The following is a 23,826-nucleotide window of genomic DNA, read 5'->3' as shown; positions in this document are numbered from 1 at the left end:
TCCCAAGAAAAACTCCACGGAGAAATACAGACTCATCTACAACATGAGCTTTTTCAACAAGAACTATCTACGCAAACCAATCGGGTTTCAAGATGATACATTTACCTCAGTTACGCCAGATGATTCGCCCTATGGACTACATGGGCAGCATAGATCTACAGGATGCCTACCTGCACATCCCCATTCATCCCGATTCCAGGAAATACCTACGATTTACTCTAGAAGGGCTACATTACCAGTGGAAAGTACTCCCATTCGAATATCATCAGCCCCTGGCTATTCACGAGGATAACGAAACCGATTATCAAATTTCTACATCATAGTCAAGGGCTACGCAGCGCTTTACCTCGACGACGGGATACAAGTAGATCAAGATCCACTGCGTCTCAAACTACAGTTAAATTACATCATAAAGCTACTAACACAACTAGGTTGGTTAGTAAACTTACGCAAGTCGGACCTAGTACCATCGCAAAGACCTGCAGTTCCTAGGTATTCGATTCATCACAAATCGCAAACCAGATATGGTACCAGAAGACCGCTGGCTCAAGATACAGCAGACCATTCCACCAGCTCTACTCTCCCGCTACCACTGCGACAATGGCAGAGCCTACTAGGTCTTCTCACATCAGCCCAAGACATGACTGTCACAGGCAGATTACAGTTACGCCCCTACAGGTCCTCATCAACGCACATCATCTCAACGATGTACAACCATTCAGTCTACCGAAACATCTCAGACCACATCTACTATGGTGGACCAAGAAATCGAATGTCTGGAGAAGGGATTTGTTTAGCAGAGCAGGAATACAAAACCCATCTGTATGTAGACGCGTCACTCCAAGGTTAAGGAGCTCATCTCACCAACCACACGATATCAGGGTTATGGAATCAGCAAGAATGCAAACTCCATATAAACAGTCTAGAAATGAAAGCTGTAATCAACGCTTATTCTACATTGGAGCACATTTCTACAAAATGCGCCAGCCTAATGATCCATACAGACAATTCGACAGTGGCGCTCTACATAAACAAGCAAGGCTCAACGAGATCGATGAACCTTTTGAACCTAAGCTTTCAACTGTTCGATTTAATACAAGATCTAAATCTACATGTCAGAGCAGTGCACATTCCCGAGCCAGAAATATACTAGCAGACGCTCTCTCTCGGCCTCATCTACCATCACCGACAGAGTGGATGATCAACAGGAAAATTTTGCACAGATAATCAAGCAATTAGGGAGCTTGGCTAATAGACCTATTCGCCACGCGATTCAACAATCAGCTACCGACATTCGTGTCACCAGTCCCAGACCCCAAGCTTGGGCAACGGACGCTCTAAGTCTATCATGGAAGGCCTCAAATGCGTCACGCGTTTCTCGCCGCCAGCAATAATACCTCAAGTATTACAGAAAATCAGACAAACACAGAGCTTACAACTAACTCGTCGCGCCTACTGGTCGGCCAGAACGTGGTTTCCATACTAATTCAAGAAATCGGTCAACCAACACTGGAGCTACCGCGCCGCAAACCTGTTAATTCATCCTCACACCAAACAAGTGCACGGAAACCCAGCAATGTTCCAACTACACGTATGGACTGTATGCAAATGTGTTTAAACAAGAGAGGATATTCTGCCAGGGCGGCAAAAGCAGTCACGCTTGCCTTACGCTACTCAACTCGTAATCTTGTACGACGACAAGTGGCACAGTTTCAAAAATTATGCAACAAAGAAAGGGTTTACAGCAAGAGAGGCTTCACAACCTCAAGTGGCAGACTATTTGTGTTACTTACGCCAAAACAAACATTTAAAAGGTTCAACGATATCAACATATCTTGCCGCTTTAGTTCTGTAATCACCATGAGAACGGATGTCAAATTGACAAGATCTCCAGAGTTACTGGCCTTACTACGAGCTTTCCGATTGGAGGACCAAAAGCGGAAGTTCCACGCCAGCTTGGGATCTGAATGTAGTGTTACAACACCTCACGAAAGTGAGGTCTATGAACCTTTGGAATCGACAAACTTTGAATTTCTCTCACAGAAAACACTGTTTCTGCTATCGCTAGCCACAGCAGCAAGAATGTCTGAAATTCACGCTCTGGATTACGAGAGGATACAGTTTGATGACAATCATAACACAGCGCACTCGGATTAAGATGGGATTTCATCGCGAAAAATCAACTGCCAGGTCAACCAGACAGATTATTCCACATCCCGGGCGCTTATCCTCTATTCTCGGATCACAAGATACACAAGACCTATCACTGTGTCCGTAAGAGCTTCAAAGTTTATTTAATGACGATCCAAAACAAGGAGAAGATTTCTCAAACGCTTATTCATCCCTTATCGCCTACGAATCAAACAGAAGTGTCACGGACCACAATATCTATTTGGATAAGGACTGTCATTCTCCGTGCCTACAAGGCAGCAGGCTTGGACCCACCAACAGCATCAAATCCACATGAGATCAGGGCACTGGCCTCTACCCTCGCCTCTACACGGTAACTGTTCCTTGAACACGATTATGGAAGGATGCTATTGGAAATCGAACATGGTATTTGCTAATCACTACCTAAGAGACATCACTACAGAAGATGTCTCTGGCATTCACCATTTCGGACCACTGGTCCTCGCTCAGCAACTGACAGTCCCTCGTAGGCGTTAAAATATTATCCTCACAAGATTAATATGTATTTTATACATACTCATCTAGCTTATAACTCTACGGAGTTTTAGGGCTATGTATATATGTTCAGCTTAAGTATTCAACCTTAAGCATATACTTTGGTATAGTCAATTTCAGTGCCTCTATCAGAGTCACCTATATATATATATATAATTTATATGTATTGTTCAATATATTCATAATGTAATTCCCCTTTAATGGCTTTATATAACCTATGGTTTCTTTATACAGGAAACATCCTAAATCTAAGCTTCATGAAGTTCCCGTAGGGGATATTACAGTATATCTATACAAAATCACTAATTATAAATCCAAAGTATTCTGTTACCCACCTCCGTTCCGTAGGATGCTACAAGCAAAAGAGCATGAGTCAGGATAAGGAAAAATATGTAATTTTTAGAGTAAAATTGATATTTTATACTTATCCTGACTCATGAGGTTAGCCCTCCCATCCTCCCCACATAACGCTTTGGATTTCCTGTAAATTCAAGTGTTGGGCTCACGCTAAATCAGGAGAGAGTGGAGCACATGGCCAGAGGGTGGCGACACCTTTCCGCCAGGGGAGACAAAGGGGAGCAACTCGTGGTGAGTACCAATTAGTGATTTTATTTTGAAGGGAGCTTCAAATAAGGAGATACAAGTGTTCCACTATGTTCGCAAGAAGAAGAAGACAAGCAAAAGAGCATGAGTCAGGATAAGTATAAAATATCAATTTTACTCTAAAAATTACATTTTTAGTCATGCCACTAGGGCACATTGAAACTGTTTCATTCGTGCCATTTCACTATTTACTGTGCTATGACACACAAACTAGGTGCTGTTTGGAGCCGTGATTAATGTTAATGATTTTGTATCTGTGTATAGGTTTAATGAATGTTTTATTATTTGCAGGTATTATTTGATTACTTGAAGAAAGACTCCCAGTCTCCCCGTGTCCTGAACCTGATGCTGAACAGATACTTCCCTCGATGTGGCAGTGCTGATGTAAGTTTAAATCAGGATTTTGATATACCATGTTTCGAGAATCACTATGTTTATTTTGTTCAGTTGCACCCAGTAGTTCATGTTGTTACATGAGTTTCGTTTTGCCTTTCCTTGCAACTTTAGTATTAGAGATGAAATAGCACATGTGGGCTCTATGTGTTGAGCAGATACAGAGGAACATGTCCCGACTGCAGATGAGGGTGAGCAACTTCAGGAAGTTCTTCCTCTCTCTCTGTCTGCATGAGAACCAGAGGAAGAGCTTTCTGCAGGATCAGTATGACACTGAGTTTGGAGAGGAATTTCTGTCTTCCCTGGAGAAACATGTGGACAGATTCCTGGAGGAAGTAGACAAATGTCTTCCTCTCACAGTCCTGGACAAGGTGGGCACTTCCAAGATTTATCACAGTCCTGGCACATGTAAATTGTATGTGAAGTCTTAGATAACATGATTATATTGAAAGTGTATGAGGAAGTCATACCAAAGGTGATAGATGTAGCATATATCAAACACCATAGACAAGGGTATATCTGACAGATAATGTAGGGTATATCTGACAGTTGCAGATAAGATGGACACATGTAGGGTATATCTGACAGAGATAATGTAGGGTATATCTGACAGTTGCAGATAAGATGGACACATGTAGGGTATATCTGACAGTTGCAGATAAGATGGACACATGTAGGGTATATCTGACAGTTGCAGATAAGATGGACACAGGTAGGGTATATCTGACAGTTGCAGATAAGATGGACACATGTAGGGTATATCTGACAGTTGCAGATAAGATGGACACATGTAGGGTATATCTGACAGTTGCAGATAAGATGGACACAGGTAGGGTATATCTGACAGTTGCAGATAAGATGGACACATGTAGGGTATATCTGACAGTTACAGATAAGATGGACACATGTAGGGTATATCTGACAGTCACAGGTATATTTACAGGCATGGAGCTTAGCATGTAGATGTTTCTCTTCAAGTTCTTCCACATGAAATGTTAGTGCCATGTCTGTCAAAGGTGAAGGTCATGGTTGTATCATTTATGGCCAGTTACTGTTGCACATAGAGTTGTACAGTCTTGAGACTTTGCTAATTTGAGGATTTTAAGAAGTCCATGTCTTGAAGTGATATTTGTTTGCTACAAATAAGTGGTGGTGTTATATTTAAGGAAGTGGCAGTGATTGGATTACTTCTGTTTTGGCAAGTGCATAATCACACCTTGTTTGGTTTGTGCTATTTATAAGCCTTGACTACTACAGATTCTGAAGAAAGGTGTTGAGTCCGTCTGCTGTGGTGTACCGTCTATGTCAGTCGAGATGGACATCCTGCTGGAATGTTTGCTGAACAAGTCCGAACTCAATGCCCTTGACCTACTGGATCTCTTGACCCTCATCCATCCAATGAGCACACAGGATCAGATCCGGCCCTGCTTACAACTCAGTCTATGTTCAGAAGAAAGGTATGTTGATTCTCACCCCTGTGGGTTACACCATAGTGAACATTGATCTGCACAAGAGACATATTATAAAAAGGATAATACTTAAAGACGTCAACTCATATCATCACTTCAACATAAATAGATATCTAGGAATGTGTGGGCATTTGAAGAATAGTTTTGCAATGCTTACATCATGTTTGTTTAGGACATTACTTGTAGTCTTGACAAAGACATAAGTAGTCAGAGGGCCATCATGCTATCCAGGTTACCACTGGGAAGACCTCACTGAAATGCCTCTTCTGTCTGCTTTGTACAAATAACATGTGGTTAGAAGAACAACCTGCAAGTATCAAATTACTGATAGAAATGATGTGCCAACTTTTGACACAGCTCTATACTGAAAATTGTTCTATGACAGAGGTACTCTTTAAGAAAGTGCCAAACCCTGAATGTATCAATTGTTTGCTGGAAAAGTATTTCAGCATTTATGTTACGATGTTACTTTCCATGATATAGTTCTTGGCTACAAGTCTAATGAGGTAACTTTCGTAGTTTCAGCTTGCATGATTCTCGGGCAGGAGGTGATGTGTCAGACACCCATGTCAGTGACCTGAAGACAGGAACAGACAGGTCAGCAAAACCTTTGCTGAACGGGCTTGACCTCACAGTCCCAGATTTGAGTCAGTCGGTAACTGCATCAGAAGAGTCTGTCTCAATCCTCAGCAAGAGGTCGCCAGGTGTTTTGAAGTCCAGGTAGGTTAGCTCACACCAACACAGACTGGACACCCTCTGATTCCATGTTTGTCTGCTACTTGAGTATGAGAGACTGACAGCTACACAGACTAGACAGGTAACTGGAGAGACAGCTTCAGAGACGACCAACTGTTTACCTTTAGATGTTTCTATTCACAAAGATGTTACTCTGATAGTACGCACACATTCTATAAATGTGTATTTTCTTGTTTATCAACTGATTGTAACTATCACTAGGTTTCATGTAGTGATTGAGTGAATGTTGAAGCACATGGTTTGCAATGTTTGTTTTGAGATCCATTCCAAAGGGTAAAGATGAGATAAACCAACTGTATTTAATATTGAAATGTATATTTTTTCTTATCCTGACTCATGCTTATTTGCTTGTCTTTTTCTTCTGGCAAACCTAGTGGAACACTTGTATCTCCCAATTGAAGTTCCCTTCAATAAAAAATCACTCATTAGTACTCACCACGAGTTACCTCCCTTCTGCAAGCTCGGGAACGAGGGCGCCACCCAAGCCCATGTGCCTCACTCTCTCCTTCTTCGCCCAGTGAGCTGGACGTGAGAGCGCCTGTGTCTCCCAACACACTATATCCTTTATTTATATTTAGTTAGTTCCTCTTATACGTTAGTATAGAGGTATTACTAGTATATTTATTCAATTTGCATTGATTATTAATTGTGTTTCTGCTGTTTATTCACGCCGCGTGATTGTTCAGTAGGCTACATTAATGAAAATTTGCACAGATTGTAAACTCACGTTATTCTGATACCGATCCACATTTAAAATGCCCTAGTTGCATTACTCCATGTTCCTTTGATTCTCGTTGTAAATTGTGTATCAATTTACCAATCTCTGCCTTTGACAAATATTTATGTTCCGTTTATAGGCGGAAGGCAGAAAAATCTAAGTAAACAGATTTCAAACATGGCTAACAGATCGCAAATTAATGTTCCTTGTCAACTGTTGATTGAGGACCGCCACCGGCTGGTGGCATGCCTGAGTTTCCCTCGCGGATAAGCGTGGGGCGCAGTCCGCTATGTCAAGAAGCGACCTGCATCTCAAGAGCTGCCGTCTTCTCAGTCCAAGTCGAGGAAACCAGCCGTATCATCTCGTACACTGCGTACACCAAGATCTACACCTTCATCTAAAGGGAAGTCAACAAAATCTAATAATTTCGTCTCTGATATCTTACCAGTTACAGAATTAGCATTATATGATGATGATATGCCAATTATCATTCCAGAAGTTCGTCACAAGAAACGGCCCGTTTCTGCGACTGTCACCTCAGCGCAGATGAACACACAACCGGACATGCCGACACTATCACCAGAAATTTTATCTGAGGGTCCCGTCACCTCTGCAGAGAGACATCCCTCATCAAAGCAGACCGCTTCAGACGACTTGATCAACCAGATAATCAGGGTGATGGAAGACCGCTACGGCTTACAGAGGCCTCAGAGCCCACCCCATATTAAGTCATACAGGGCCTCAGAGCCCGCCTTGGCTTCGCGTAGGGCCTCTGAGCCCATAGACGCGCAGCGCCGAAGGGGCAACCCTGCCGAGGTGAGCTCTTTGCATAAGGTATCCCAGGCCGCCCAGGCTTCACGCCCGAGCACGCACTTCAAGGAGAAGGCTGCCGGTTAACGCATGCACGGCGGGCTTTTCGCAGCAAGCCATATGTCGGATCGGACACTGACTCCAGACATTCGTGGGGCCTTGAAAGGATAAGTGGTTCTACATTGCCTAGAAGGCGTTACAGCGTAGCCCTCAACGTTCGAGAAGTCCAGAGCGCGTCATGGTTATCACCGTTCACGAAGCCCACAGTCTCCGCTGGCGGATGTCTTCTCAAGGTCTACATACACTAGCCACTCGTCAGTCCGTTCTCCTCAGTCCTCACATAGATCTTCTTACAGATCGAGGACTCCGACATATCACTATATCGTCCAGAGGAGGACGATGGTATCATTTTCTCAGAGGCTGAGATAAGGTATTGGATGGTAAACGAATTACAACTGGCCTCCCCTTCTAAGAACGAGGATACAGCCCAAACTTACCTGATGAAAGATGATGATGTAGATCATATCACCGTGCCTCCCTATGGATCCTATCGCATGCCCGTTCCTGCTAAACTGGATACAGCCTACTCCAAATCTACTAAAACCCATCCTACCCATTTACCGTTCTTCAATGCCAAGAGTTTTTATGGACATAATATGGAGCCCTTTTTCAAGACTCAGGAGATTGATGAAAACTTTAAACTTATCAGTGATTCCAAGTCCAGAAGTTATAGGGTAGACGATCACAAGATGGCCCAGTTAGATACCATTTCCAGAAGGATGTTCTTCGGACTTAATAGATCAAGGACTATTAACAAGACTCTCATCACTAAGTTCAAGAACTCTACGGATGAGGAGGACAGGATGATCTATTCAGCTCTACTTATGCAGAGAAAAGATCAACAATTCCTTACAGACCATCTTTCAGCACTTACTGAAACTACTACCATGACACGTCGGCAAGGATTACTAGCCTCCTGCTCTTGGAATAAACAATTCACAGAGCCCCTGTACACAGCTCCATGGTCTTCACCTTTATTGTTTGGTGGCAACATTAACAAGGTTTCCAAGGAAGTATCTAAAGATTCTAGAGAAGTACTCATGATTAGATCGATGGATACGTTAGCGAACGTCTTTAAACAATCAGCACAGAGGTACTCGGGTAAGTCTAAGTTTTCAGGGCTACAGAGAGCACAGGATAAGAAATTAGCGGCCGCTAATAATCCCAAGGATTCTTTTCGTCGCCCGTACAACAAGTTCAGAGGAGGATCAGCTAGAGGCAGATCATCCAGAGGTGCCCGTGGATTTAAACGATGAAAGTCAGGTTCGGAACGACTGGAGTCTTCCACCCCCAGTCGTCCCAGTACAACCTTCTCAAGTGGGTGGACGTCTACAACTACACTGGAAAAACTGGGGAATACTTCAAGATCCGTATGTATCCAACATCCTTCAGTACGGATATCGTCTACAACTCAAGGCCAAGCCACCGTTAACAGTCAACCCACCAGGGTTCAACGTTCATCTGGCACAACTACCGATGTTAAGAGAAACAGTTCAGTCTCTACTAAACAAACAGGCCTTAGAAGTTCTCGATCAGCGAAACATCATACCAGGTTTCTACTCCCCAGTTTTCCTAGTGCCGAAAAAGAATTCCAAAGAGAAGTATCGTCTCATTTACAACATGAGCACATTCAACAGAGAATTTCTATGCAAACCACCAGCGTTTCGCATGATACATTTACCTCAACTCCGTCATCTGATTCGTCCACTAGATTACATGGTAAGTATAGATCTGCAGGACGCATACCTACACATTCCGATTCATCCCAGTTCAAGGAAATATCTGAGGTTTATGCTAGACGGCATACACTACCAATGGAAAGTAATTCCCTTCGGAATCACTTCGGCCCCATGGGTATTCACAAGAGTAACCAAGCCTATTGTCTCATACCTACATCGTCAAGGACTGTGGAATGCATTTTACCTAGACGACGGTATACAGGTGGATCTAGATCCACAGCGTCTCAGACTACAGCTGAACTTTACAATCAAGGTACTAACGCAGTTAGGCTGGTTAGTAAATCTACTCAAGTCGGACCTAGAGCCCACGCAGGATCTGCAGTTTCTAGGTATACGATTCCTTACAGCTCAGAATCGTATGGTAGTCCCAGAGGACAGATGGATCAAGATACAACAACTGATCCCCCAAGCCCTACTCTCTCCGTTACCACTACGACAGTGGCAGAGTCTACTGGGACTACTCACATCAGCTCAAGACTTGACACTCAGAAGCAAGCTTCAATTGCATCCATTACAAGTCCTCATCAATGCCCATCTCGAGGACCCTCTACCGTTCAGTCTACCAGATTACATCAAACCACATCTACTCTGGTGGACCAAGAGATTGAATGTCTGCGCAGGCGTCTCCTTAGTAGAGCCGGAATCGAAAACACATCTCTTCGTGGACGCGTCACTAAAAGGTTGGGGAGCCCACCTTACCGGCAGGACAGCGTCAGGCCTATGGAGCATTCAAGAGAGCTTATGTCACATAAATCTGCTAGAGATGCAAGCAGTCATAAACGCCATAGGTCACTGGAGCAACCTGTTACAGAACGCTCAGTTAATGATTCACACAGACAACTCAACAGTGGCGTTTTTATGTGAACAAACAAGGGTCAACAAGATCACTGAATCTACTCACTCGATGTTTCAGACTGTTCGAATTAGTCGACAGTCTAAACATACGTATCAAAGCCTGCCACATTCCAGGAGCAAAGAATGTGTTAGCAGACGCTCTCTCTCGGCCGCACCAACCGTCGCCGACAGAATGGATGCTCCACACAGAGATATTCAATCAGATAATCATGGAAATAGGATCTCCTCTGATAGACCTATTTGCCACCCGATTCAACAATCAACTGACAACCTTCGTATCGCCAGTGCCAGATCCATTAGCCTGGGCAACGGACGCACTAAGCATATCGTGGGAGGGACTAAACGCGTACGCTTTCCCACCTCCTGCGTTAATCCCACAAGTCTTGCTAAAAATCAGTCAAACGAAGAGCCTCGATCTCATTTTGGTCTCATACCTCATACTAGGAATCGGAAAACCAGTACTTCAGCTCCCACTACGCTCCAATCTACTGATACATCCGCACACCAAACAAGTGCACAAAACACCAGAAGCATTCCGACTTCACGTGTGGATTGTATCAAGGCATGTTTGAATAAGAGAGGTTATTCCACCAGAGCGGCGAAGGCGGTCACGCTTGCACTACGTAACTCTACTCGTAACTTGTACGATGACAAATGGCTCAGATTTGTCAATTATGCTGCTAAGAAAGGATTTTCAGCCAGATTTGCTACACATCCTCAAGTGGCAGATTTCTTATGTTTCCTACGTCAAACTAAGAATCTAAAAGGATCTACACTGTCCACTTATCTTGCAGCCATAAGTTCAGTCATAACTATGAGAGCGGCGTCAAATTGTCTAAAACACGGAGTTACTTTCGGCTTTGTTACGTGCCTTTCGATTGGAAGACCAGAAACGGAAGTTTCAAAGCCAGCCTGGGATCTAAATGTTGTACTTCAACACCTCACAAGTGAGGCTTAGGAGCCATTGTTATCTGCGTCATTTCAATCATTGACCCACAAAACCTTATTCCTGCTAGCGTTAGCCACTGCCGCCAGGATGTCTGAAATTCACGCTTTGGATTACGAGAGAACACGATTTGATGATATTCATAACATCGCTCATCTGGGACTTCGCTGGGATTTTATAGCGAAAAATCAACTACCAGGTCAACCAGACAGGTTGTTCCATGTTCCAGCTCTCTCATCCATACTTGGACCGCAGGATACGATGAACTTATCACTTTGCCCTGTACGTGCACTGAAAATATATCTCCAAAGATCCAAGCAAAGTAGAGGGAAATTCAAAAGATTGTTTATCCCTATATCTACCGCCTCACAGACAGAAGTGTCGCGCACTACCATTTCTATTTGGATCAGAACTGTCATACTAAGAGCCTACAAGGCAGCTGGACTGGACCCTCCAAGTGCTACTAATCCTCACGAAATTAGAGCACTAGCTTCAACTTTGGCTTTACATGGAAATTGCTCATTGAATACCATTATGGAGGGATGTTTTTGGAGATCCGATATGGTGTTTGCCAACCACTATCTGAGAGATATCACCACCAAGGACGTCTCAGGTATCCACCATTTCGGTCCCATGGTCCTCGCTCAACAGTTGACAGTTCCACGGAGAAGATAAGTCTATCTTGTTGATTTTATACTTATCTGATAACAGTACTAATAGCTACATGCTATCTATATATATTTGCTTAAGTTAAAATATTATCTTAAGCTCAGTACTATGATTCTATATCATAATATATATATACCTACAACTCTTACAAGTTTCTACTATTATATATATGTTCAGCTTAAGTTTCTATCCTTAAGCTCGGTCATATGTTCATTTCATAACATGTATTAGTATCAAACTCTCAGTAGTTGGTTACTATTATACAGCTTAAGTTATCATTATACCTTAACACAGTTATGTTATAGCTTATATATATCCATATTGTAAGCTTACTACTTTGGTTCTTATAAAAGTATTCATTATAAACTATCAACAGTTTATACTATCACATTAATGGCTTTAGCTTAATTAATGTTCTATATACTTTTATTATATTCAGTAAATTGTAATAACCTTCTTTAAAAGGCAGCTGTTAAATTAACAGCAGGAATTCAGTTCAGTGCCTTCATGAAGTTCCCATAGGGTTTTACAATCATCTCAGTTTAAATCACTAATTAGTAAAATCCAAAGTATATATAATCCCACCTCCTAATCCGTAGGATTCTACAAGCAAATAAGCATGAGTCAGGATAAGAAAAAATATGAAATTTTTAGAGTAAAATTAATATTTTTATACTTATCCTGACTCATGAGGTAAGCCCTCCCGTCCTCCCCATTTAACACTTTGGATTTCTCGGGAAAAATAAAGTGTTGGGCTCAAAACAAAAAAGGAGAGAGTGAGGCACATGGGCTTGGGTGGCGCCCTCGTTCCTGCGCTTGCAGAAGGGAGGTCACTTGTGGTGAGTACTAATGAGTGATTTTTTATTGAAGGGAACTTCAATTGGGAGATACAAGTGTTCCACTAGGTTCGCCAGAAGAAGAAGACAAGCAAATAAGCATGAGTCAGGATAAGTATAAAAATATTAATTTTACTCTAAAAATTTCATATTGATCACCAGTAAATGCAAGACATTTTGAATTTAAGTATATTCAGCTACCAAAATGAAGCTCAAAACTTTTATTTTAAAGCACAGATTATTTATCTCTATTCTACAATGCCACATGACAAAACTAACTAAATCTCATTGGCTATAGCTGAAATGATTTAAAGCCTAACATTTGTATATATTGAAACGGCAGGTTCAGAACTCAGCAGAGATCTGTTTTGGTCTGCATATCCACATTTTTTATGTACCCAAAATAAAAGTCCAAACCATACTTTAATAAATACAGCATAAGGTTTTCATCGATTTGACTTTTTAAAAAGTGAGAAAGAGGGCATTTTGTTTTTCGAAGGATGATGACCCTCAATCTAAAACAGTAAAACAGAATTCACTTGTATCACCTACATTACAACTTTACAACTTCTACGATGGTTGTCATAAATCACAAGTTAATGATTTGGAACCTGTAGCTCTGTTACATGACCTTGGCAGCTTTTTGCACCCTGCCAAAGAAAACATTTAAACAATGTCTGTTAAACATGGATGAAGTCATGTTTCATCATTTGGAGCTTTTTAATGCTGATATCACAGACATTGTAACATTTGGGCAGATATTGATTTTAATTAGGATGGAAAAAGTGGCAAAAACGTTTACTGAGGCAGTACATTTTCTGGTGAAATGGGGCAGAGATCACAATCTAACAATTCAGTGTAGTCTTATACTTCAACCACTTCACTGAGACACAAAATTATGTAGTCAGCTGTCCCGTGCAAACATCTCGAGAGAAAATTAAGTGACCTTTGTACTGTCTTGTTGTCGAGTACACTTCAGTGTTTGACAGTTTGAGGTCTATGTTACCCTGTAGGCAGCACAGTAGGTGGCAGACAAGCAGCAAAACTTAAAGGTCACATGCAACCAAAAAATCAAACATAATTAAAACACAATTATCACTTATTCATGACATATAATATACATTGCTGGTTATGAAAAAAACATATAAACAAAATTATCAGCGTACAATCGCAAATCAAAAGTGCAATATTGTGTACTTGGGTTTACTTACCAAGAAACGAAGCAGCCGGGATACCGAACCCAGTCAGAGCGGGTGGGTGTGCACTTAAGTGTAACGGCTGGTTCATTTGCAGATTCCCTCACGGCTCATTGTGTGTGTATATATAGAGCTGTTGGGTTTTGTAAATACATGCTCATTTTTTTGTGTATAACATTTTGCAATCAACAGACATCATAACATGTCTTGTGTTCAAGTATCACACCTGCATGTCCGTGTAATTACATAATGTGACAGAGACCAAACTCGGGCCATAAATCAATGCGTTTTGTTTATGGTGTATAGCCTGATTGGTGTTAAGTTCAAATTGCATGTGGTCAGTGATCGCAGCTGTGTATTGAATATTGTCATTAGCAGACAGGCAGGCAGGCAGACACACAGGTGTCAATAAAACAAGACATTGAGTTTTGTCTGTGACAACGACATATCTATATCACAGTTAGAAATTCTGTCAACGCTAAATAATGACATTGCTTTTAAGTATCGAACTGAGAAAGTGACTCGGTAAGAAGAACGTGTGGTGAAATAGACACATGAAATTATATAAACAGTTTATTTACTGTCATAACATATAAAAAGCTCGCGCCTGTGAGATATCAACAAAACATTAGGAAAATAGCTCACACCAAAGCCTTCACCGAGTATTCACCAGACAGCCCGCTTCCAAGTTGCGCAATCCTATTTCACTGCGCATGTGCTATGAGCGCAGCCCAGCTGTTGAAACCAGTTTTCCCCCGAAAAGTCTGGGGAAAATTAGTGATCGTTTGAACTCCGATTTCGCGCGGTTTTTTCATCGCGTTATTTTTCAACTTTATAAGTTGAATTTGCATTTTTGATGATTTGTTTCGGTAAGTCCATACCGAAAGGTATCAGAATCTGCAAAGTTGTGTTTTACGTTGCATGTGACCTTTAAGCTATGTTGATGTTACCGAATTTTAACATACATTCTCCAAATAATCAATCTTGTGCGCCAAGTTTTCCTCTGAAATATATTGCAATTCAGAGCTTGTGCAACTTGATTCACTCTCTCAGATTCATCAAACAACGTAGTCTGTCTCACAGTCCCAGAACCACATTATTTTCCCTTCCGTCCAACCCTTCCTGCAATGCTAAAGCACTAGATGAAGCAAGACTAGATTCCTCAGGTTCAGAATCTCAGAGCTCACTGGGGCTCCTTTTGAATGGAGTAATTTGTTTGTGTCAGAATTATGTATGTTCAGAGACAAAGCAGACTAAAGCCATTAGGCTAAAAAAAACCCAGTATGTCAGTTTCCTATTACATGCTTTTTAAATATAGGGTAGGTGGGTTGATTTTATCTTCTTCTTTTTTTACTTTTTTATTGTTTAGTAGCACCAGGTGGGCACCTGAGAATGTCTTCAAGGATACCATGTCATGCTTGACCATGCCTTGTGATGAAACATTGAAAGATATCTGTATGAAATCATTATTCATGTTATTTATTTGCAGGTTTTGTCAGTGAGAGCCCATTATGCCAATTCAATGCAATCCATTTTAGCCCTACGCACACTGGAAAACATGAAAATATCCCACTTGATTTGGATAAAAATGATGAGTTGAAATATGCACTCCAGTCATGATGGTTGGGGTTAGAATAGGGTTGTCGGGTAACCGGAAATGGACATTTAAAAAAAATAAATTTGGCCTTAGTATGTAGGTGTACAGTTGACAGTACACACATGATGGAGTAGAATTTGTTGTGTTGATGTTTGGATGTTGTTGCTCTATGTAGGGCCTGCATGACAGCTGACCTCTCTGCCGACCCTCCTGCTGACCTGAACCCATCTCAGGTCTGCATTATCTCCAGCAGCAGTGACAGAACCACACAGGGGTCACAGGTCACAGGGCAAGTCATGGTATGCCAGCCATTTGCATGTTTACAAGATGAAACATATAATAAGAGAACCACTATAACAGCCATATTGTAAAGAAGAGTTTTGCTCTATGATGTGTCATTTCTTTTGTCAATATGCATCAAATCAGTGTGGTAGGCAATTTAGAATATTTTGCATTTTGCTTGCAAATTTTGATTTTTGATTGAACTACCTCTTTTGACTTGTTGTGATTGTTCTATTTACGATATGCTCTACAACAGCATTCTTACCCGACAACAAACATGGCTGCAATATTCATGACATTAATACTTTTATCATTGCTAAGCCATTGCTGCATGTATCATTATTACATCTGATACCCAGAAATTAAGTTGAATGACAGAATGCTAAGGTAATGTTTGGATACTTCAGCCACTGTGGTTACCATTATAGTGGCTTTGTCAGTTTTCAACATGACTGATCAGTATCAACAAGCAAGGGAATCTGTGACATGATGTGGGAAGTAGAATGTCAGTAAATCTGTCAAATTCTAAGATGCTTCGGTGAAAGCTGACTGACTGACTGAGTTTAGTTTTACGCCGCTTTTAGCAATATTCCAGCAATATCACGGCGGGGGACACCAGTAATGGGCTTAACACATTGTGCCCATGTGGGGAATCGAACCCTGGCCTTCGGCGTGACGAGCCAACGCTTTAACGACTAGGCTACCCCACCGCCCCTTCGGTGAAAGATCAAAGGCGCCAACTGTACTTTATCAGACGATAATGTGCATTTTTTGCTTTATGTCACAATATTGGCGTCACTGCACCATTCTAGTCTGACCCCTCGTAATCAAACTATTTTGCATGTTAGTTGTCATCGCCTTGTACAGCCTCCTACAGTAAACTAATCCGTTGCATCCTGTTTCTTGGTTTGCAGTTAAAATGTCTCAATTCTACTCACAAGTTTTCAGCGACACGGTAACATTTGCAGTGTTTGCATTCCCACAATGTAATCGTGGAATGTCGCTTCACCACTCAGCTTCATCTGGATGTACTGATCTAAACTTATGTTGGTAGTAGAAATGCGACATTCATATTGCCCTATTTGGTTTAAGTTAATCACAGATGTAATTAAAATTATTTCAAGAAGATATTTTATCCGAACGTAAACCGTCATCAAACTGTTTATCATTTGTTTTTCTGGTAACGTTCGTCTTAACGTAAGGAGGCAGACACATCAATAGAACAGAATGCCAGTTAGCCCTGTGCGAGGATTCTTAATTTAGGTCACCCACACCGTCGTTTGTTTTCTGCCTTGGATTAATCGTAATTATCCTTAGAAAGTATTAAATTTGGCATCTTAGAAAAGAAATACTGTTCGCTCTACCACCATGTATAGTGTAATAAAGCACACTTTCGCCCTGAACTATTATAGTTAAAGCACGTGGATGAATGATGAATGATGCAAGCCCTATACCAAGAATTGTTGCTTAGGGACCGTTCATAATTTATGGCTAGGGGGGTGATGATGATTTTAAGGGGGGTGTCACCCATTTTGTTCTGGGGGGTCATCAATTTTGTACACACATACTAAGGGGGTCATCAATTTTGTACATAAAAATATGTTTAAAATTATGCTTAGAAGTTATGGGAAGGGGAGGGGGGTCATTGATTTTGTACATGACATGCAGGGGGGTTACTTATTTTCTACATAAATTTTAGGGGGGTTCATTCATATTGTACATGCTTCTCCACAAAACTCATCTCTTTCTCTCTCTCTCTCTCTCTCTCTCTCACACACACACACACACCTAGCCATAAATGTTACAGAGTTAGGTATTGATAATAGGAGCAGATTCCAATCCCCTTGTAGTGCAATTAATGTCACAAGACAATATTGTCATTCTGTCATGTTTGTATTGCCATTTATGCCACACCCAGATCTCCCCTGTTGGAAGCTATTTGTCTCACAGCTGAGAAATTGCTCTTTGATTTCTGGACCTCAGTCGCAACCACCCTCACCATTTTTTCTGTTTATTATCCCCTGACACGCGTTTAGTGCGAAGTGGGGGATATAGTATTAGGCTCCGTCCATTTGTACGTACAAATTGGAATATCTTAAGAACCGTTGACTAGATTCTTTTCGTATTTGGTACCTAGGTTCATCACAGTATGCGAAAGATGCCAGTCAGGTTTGGAGACCTTGACCTTCATTTCAAGGTCACAAGGGGACTTTAACGTTTTACCCTTGTCAGCGAGATATCTCAAGAACTGTTTACTGGATTTTCTTCATAGTCTACGCCAAGCTTCATCTAGGGAAGGCGCAGAGCCCAGTTGATTTGGTGACCATAATTTTCAAAGTCACAGCGACACTTTGAAGATTTCAGCATGTTAACCTGCATGTTAAGCTTGTCAGCGAGATATCACAAGAACGGTTCACTGGATTTTCTTCATAGACTTTCAAGGCTTCTCTTAAATGTTTTTGATAAGCAATGTCTTTATTACTGTTTTTGCATATTTCATACACCATGACATTTATGTCAGGGTCAAACTGAGTCTTGAAAATATTTGTGTGTTTGAACAACTACAGAGCAAGCTACCTGGTTATGTTTTTGTTGACATTTGACATTCACCTTCACTTTCATTACTTTTTTAATTTGATAATGTGCGGTGGGGGATTATGTCACCTTAGTGACGATGCTTGTTGAGAAACTGTCTCAGAGATGGTTTTTTTTCTCTGTTGTATATGAATAAAATCTGATACTAATCAGCATAAGGCATCAGTATATCAGTGTGTCTGTGCTTGGTCAGCCATGTGCATGTTATCACATATTAATGATGGATTAAGAGAGGTAACGCCACACATAAATTAGTCAGTGAAAATCAAATCCTATTGATGTCCTGCGATCGATGTGTAGTGACAGTGAGCATTAAGATCTGAGGTGAGATTGGTGCTGCTGTATTTGAATGGTGATAGTTTTGTGACTAACTATAATCATAAAGCGTGTTATACCCATCACTCAGGTCATGGCTCTATGTCTTGATATTCACCAAACTATCAGGAGCAAAACAACATTCACTCATTCACTTGGCTCCATATAAACTACTGTGCTGCATAGCCTTCATTATATGTATCCCACTAAAGCCCTTTCCTTGTCCTTCCCTGCTACATTGTCTGTTGTTTATTTACAGGGTGTGTGTAAAACATCAACGTCTGCCCCTGCCGGTCACATTGTGAGAGGTCTGTTTCCCAGTATGCTGACAGATATGTTGTTTACTCTTTATGTTCTGCTTAAATATGTCTACCATTGTTTTATTCATGTTGCCTTCAACCTGTAGAGGTGCTGGGTAAGAAGGTAGGTCCCCAGCACCCTATGTGTGTCATGAGAAGGATCAAGATGACTTGCATCTCATGATATCCCAGATGCATGGATCAAGTGCTCATGATGTCAATCACTATATTGTCCCAGCCAAAGCTAGAATGTTCCTGAGAGTCTTGTTAAATAATTGTTGTTAAAACCCACAAATCTATATTGTCCTGCAGTAATCAGTACTGCATATGTTCTTACCATAAACCATATAGCTGGAATATTGCTGAGTGCGGCGTAAAACTAAACTCACTCTTACCATAGAACATCCTTTGCTTTGTCATTGTACACGTACAAACTGCCAAAGTTTCTCTCAACTTCCTTCTTGGTACCCAGGACCAGACAGTGACTCTGACATTCAACTATGGACAGACGATTCATTGGAGGAATCAGTCAATGCTGACTCGAGTTTGTCAGACATCTGTGCCAGTGAAATGATCCCATCTTCTAATACTGAAGAACTAGAGGTAGGTCGTACATTACATCTCACACATTCAGGTAGGCCTTATGGTATTCAGTGATTAGTGACAGTGTATTCCAACATATCCACAGGCTACGTTCAGGATATTCAAAAAGTGTTCAACCATTAACACAGCGTTCAAACATGCACTTTAGTTACTGTCCACCATTACCTAGTGGCTCACACATTCAGGGTAGCACAGTGGTGTTCTTCCATTTGTACAAGCCTGAACTATTTAGGGTATCGACAGGGTCTTCACCACGAGCTCCATGCTGATTCATTCAAGGTATCCACAGGGTGTTCCACATACAAGGCTAACACATTCAGGGTATCCAAGGGGTGTTCCACCCTATCACAAGGTTATCACATTCAGGGTATCCAATGGGTGTTCCACCGTAGCACAAGGTTATCACATTCAGGGTATCCAAGGGGTGTTCCACCGTAGCACAAGGTTATCACATTCAGGGTATCCAAGGGGTGTTCCACCGTAGCACAAGGTTATCACATTCAGGGTATCCAAGGGGTGTTCCACCATAGCACAAGGTTATCATCACAGTAGCCTAAGGGTGTTCCACCATGAGCACAAGGTTATCACATTCAGGGTATCCAAGGGGTGTTCCACCTGAGCACAAGGTTATCACATTCAGGGTATCCAAGGGGTGTTCCAACTGTAGCACAAGGTTATCACATTCCGGGTATCCAAGGGGTGTTCCAACTTAGCACAAGGTTATCACATTCTGGGTATCCAAGGGGTGTTCTACCACAGCACAAGGTTATCACATTCTGGGTATCCAAGGGGTGTTCCACCTGAGCACAAGGTTATCACATTCAGGGTATCCAAGGGGTGTTCCACCGTAGCACAAGGTTATGTTCACAGTAGCCTAAGGGTGTTCCACCATGGCATTAGGTTATCACATTCAGGGTATCCAAGGGGTGTTCCACCGTAGCACAAGGTTATCACATTCTGGGTATCCAAGGGGTGTTCTACCTGAGCACAAGGTTATCACATTCTGGGTATCCAAGGGGTGTTCCACCGTAGCACAAGGTTATCACATTCTGGGTATCCAAGGGGTGTTCTACCTGAGCACAAGGTTATCACATTCCTGGGTATCCAGGGGTGTTCTACCACAGCACAAGGTTATCACATTCTGGGTATCCAAGGGGTGTTCTACCTTAGCACAAGGTTATCACATTCTGGGTATCCAAGGGGTGTTCTACCATAGCACAATGTTATCACATTCCTGGTATCCAAGAGGTGTTCTACTGTAGCACAAGGTTATCACATTCTGGGTATCCAAGGGGTGTTCCACCATAGCACAATGTTATCACATTCCAGGGTATCCAAGGGGTGTTCCACCTTAGCACAAGGTTATCACATTCAGGGTATCCAAGGGATGTTCCACCATAGCACAAGGTTATCACATTCCAGGTATCCAAGGGGGTTCCAACTTAGCACAAGGATATCACATTCAGGGTAGCCCAATTGGTGTTCCAGCATAGCACAAGGTAAAAAAATTCAGGGTAGCCCAAGGGTGTTCCAGCATAGTACAAGGTTAACAAATTCAGAGTAGCCCAAGGGGTGTTCCAACATAGCACTAGGTTAACACTTCAGGGTAGCACAAATGCTGAGATTTTTACCTCTATTGGTTCACATTCGTTCATTGATAATAGTCTAACAACCATCATGTTTACCTGTAACTACACTGGTATCATTAACTGGTTGTATGTCTGCAGGCACTGAGATGGTTGTCAGCAGTGTCCTACCCAAGTCTCGGTCAATATCAGAAGAACAGTAGTGTCAAGCTGTGCGTGGTGAAACTGTACAGGGACAAGGTATGTACTGTACACTAGGGAACAGTGTGTGCCAGGGTGATCGGAAGGCTGCCATTAAACTGTACAGGGACAAGGTATGTACTGTACACTAGGGAACAGCATGTGCCAGGGTGATCGGAAGGCTGCCATTAAACTGTACAGGGACAAGGTATGTACTGTACACTAGGGAACAGCATGTGCCAGGGTGATGGGAAGGATGTCAAGAAACTGTACAGGGACAAGGTATGTACTGTACACTAGGGAACAGTGTGTGCCAGGGTGATGGGAAGGATGTCAAGAGACTGTACAGGGACAAGGTATGTACTGTACACTAGGGAACAGCATGTGCCAGGGTGATCGGAAGGCTGCCATTAAACTGTACAGGGACAAGGTATGTACTGTACACTAGGGAACAGCATGTGCCAGGGTGATGGGAAGGATGTCAAGAAACTGTACAGGGACAAGGTATGTACTGTACACTAGGGAACAGTGTGTGCCAGGGTGATGGGAAGGATGTCAAGAGACTGTACAGGGACAAGGTATGTACTGTACACTAGGGAACAGTGTGTGCCAGGGTAATGGGAAGGATGTCAAGAAACTGTACAGGGACAAGGTATGTACTGTACACTAGGGTACAGTGTGTGACAAGGTAATGGGAAGGATGTCAAGAAACTGTACAGGGACAAGGTATGTACTGTACACTAGTGAACAGTGTGTGCCAGGGTAATGGGAAGGATGTCAAGAAACTGTACAGGGACAAGGTATGTACTGTACACTAGGGAACAGTGTGTGACAAGGTAATGGGAAGGATGTCAAGAAACTGTACAGGGACAAGGTATGTACTGTACACTAGGGTACAGTGTGTGACAAGGTAATGGGAAGGATGTCAAGAAACTGTACAGGGACAAGGTATGTACTGTACACTAGGGTACAGTGTGTGCCAGGGTGATGGGAAGGATGTCAAGAAACTGTACAGGGACAAGGTATGTACTGTACACTAGGGAACAGTTTGTGCCAGGGTGATGGGAAGGATGTCAAGAAACTGTACAGGGACAAGGTATGTACTGTACACTAGGGAACAGTCTGTGCCAGGGTGATGGGAAGGATGTCAAGAAACTGTACAGGGACAAGGTATGTACTGTACACTAGGGAACAGCATGTGCCAGGGTGATCGGAAGGCTGCCATTAAACTGTACAGGGACAAGGTATGTACTGTACACTAGGGAACAGTGTGTGCCAGGGTAATGGGAAGGATGTCAAGAAACTGTACAGGGACAAGGTATGTACTGTACACTAGGGAACAGTGTGTGCCAGGGTGATGGGAAGGATGTCAAGAAACTGTACAGGGACAAGGTATGTACTGTACACTAGGATACAGTGTGTGCCCGGGTAATGGGAAGGATGTCATGAAACTGATCATTGCATTTATATTTCAGTGCATGGATGTTACTCAGCATGGAGACAAGGTGACAATGTACAGCTAACAGATGCCAGGGTGACAATTTACAGCTGATAGACACCAGTGCCAAGGTGACAGTGTACAGCTAACAGATGCCAGGGTGACAATTTACAGCTGATAGACACCAGTGCCAAGGTGACAGTGTACAGCTGATAGACACCAGTGCCAAGGTGTCAATGTACAGCTGATAGACACCAGTGCCAAGGTGTCAATGTACAGCTGATAGACACCAGGTGTCAATGTACAACTGATAGACACCAGGTGCCAATGTACAACTGATAGACACTAGGTGTCAATGTACAGCTGATAGACACCAGGTGCCAATGTACGACTGATAGACACCAGGTGCCAATGTACAACTGATAGACACCAGGTGCCAATGTACAGCTGATAGACACCAGGTGCCAATGTACAACTGATAGACACCAGGTGCCAATGTACGACTGATAGACACCAGGTGCCAATGTACAACTGATAGACACCAGGTGCCAATGTACAGATGACAGGTGACAATGTGCGGCTGATAAACACCAGGAGCCATAGTGACAATGTACAGGCGAGAGACACCAGCAACCCAGTTCCAAAAATCGTCATCATAAACCTGATATTGTTTAGGGGTTGGTTATTTCTGTTGTTCTTATACAGACACATTAAACCATATTTATATATTTGTAAATTATTCTATTTGTAATAATTTTTTATCATGGTAAATTCTGAAATAGTTCAGAATCACTGTTGTTGATGCCATACACATCTCCACCACTAATTGTAACTTGCATGGACAATCACCTGTGACCAGGTACCAGTGAATGTGGAGTAACACAAAATGTATAGCATATTGTATAAATATCTTTATGAAATTGATATAAACATAATGAAGACAGGAAGGCTCTCAGGATTGTAGATTGTAATGTCGTTATTGGCAGTTCATTTTAATCATCTGTTTTAACAATTCTAATGTTCCAGTTTCCAACTTGTATACTGTTCCTCAGTTGTACAGATAATGGATACAGGACACTGTTTGATGAGCTGTCAGCAAAAGTACAATCATCATTACATATGTCGCAGTTGTTTGCATGGACTGTAGCTCTGCTCATCATTTTTCAAGAACATCAAATAAATGACATGTTGAGGGC

General features: G+C 42.1%; 1 protein-coding gene across 10 annotated transcripts in view; it reads left to right on the top strand.

The window, feature by feature from the left end:
* LOC124279032 overlaps positions 1 to 23,826 on the top strand; it is a 41,023-nt gene extending 17,197 nt beyond the window's left edge. For 3 of the 10 annotated variants that reach the window (XM_046714827.1, XM_046714821.1, XM_046714822.1), the window contains exons 4-12: positions 3,580 to 3,672; positions 3,840 to 4,052; positions 4,939 to 5,138; positions 5,670 to 5,870; positions 15,508 to 15,631; positions 18,784 to 18,832; positions 19,296 to 19,426; positions 21,154 to 21,252; positions 22,668 to 23,826. In XM_046714827.1, coding sequence (XP_046570783.1) covers positions 3,580 to 3,672; positions 3,840 to 4,052; positions 4,939 to 5,138; positions 5,670 to 5,870; positions 15,508 to 15,631; positions 18,784 to 18,832; positions 19,296 to 19,426; positions 21,154 to 21,252; positions 22,668 to 22,715 — 1,158 coding nt within the window. In that variant the 3' untranslated portion in view covers positions 22,716 to 23,826. The remainder of the gene's footprint in view (positions 1 to 3,579; positions 3,673 to 3,839; positions 4,053 to 4,938; positions 5,139 to 5,669; positions 5,871 to 15,507; positions 15,632 to 18,783; positions 18,833 to 19,295; positions 19,427 to 21,153; positions 21,253 to 22,667) is intronic. The other 7 variants (XR_006899276.1, XR_006899274.1, XR_006899273.1 and 4 more) reach the window with 7 other exon arrangements.

Source organism: Haliotis rubra, unplaced genomic scaffold, assembly GCF_003918875.1.
Source record: "Haliotis rubra isolate DU_JTF1 unplaced genomic scaffold, ASM391887v1 Scf245, whole genome shotgun sequence".
Classification (NCBI taxonomy): Eukaryota; Metazoa; Mollusca; class Gastropoda; order Lepetellida; family Haliotidae; genus Haliotis; species Haliotis rubra.
Note: the sequence above shows the minus strand (reverse complement) of the source record. Positions and strands in the feature narration are given on the sequence as shown.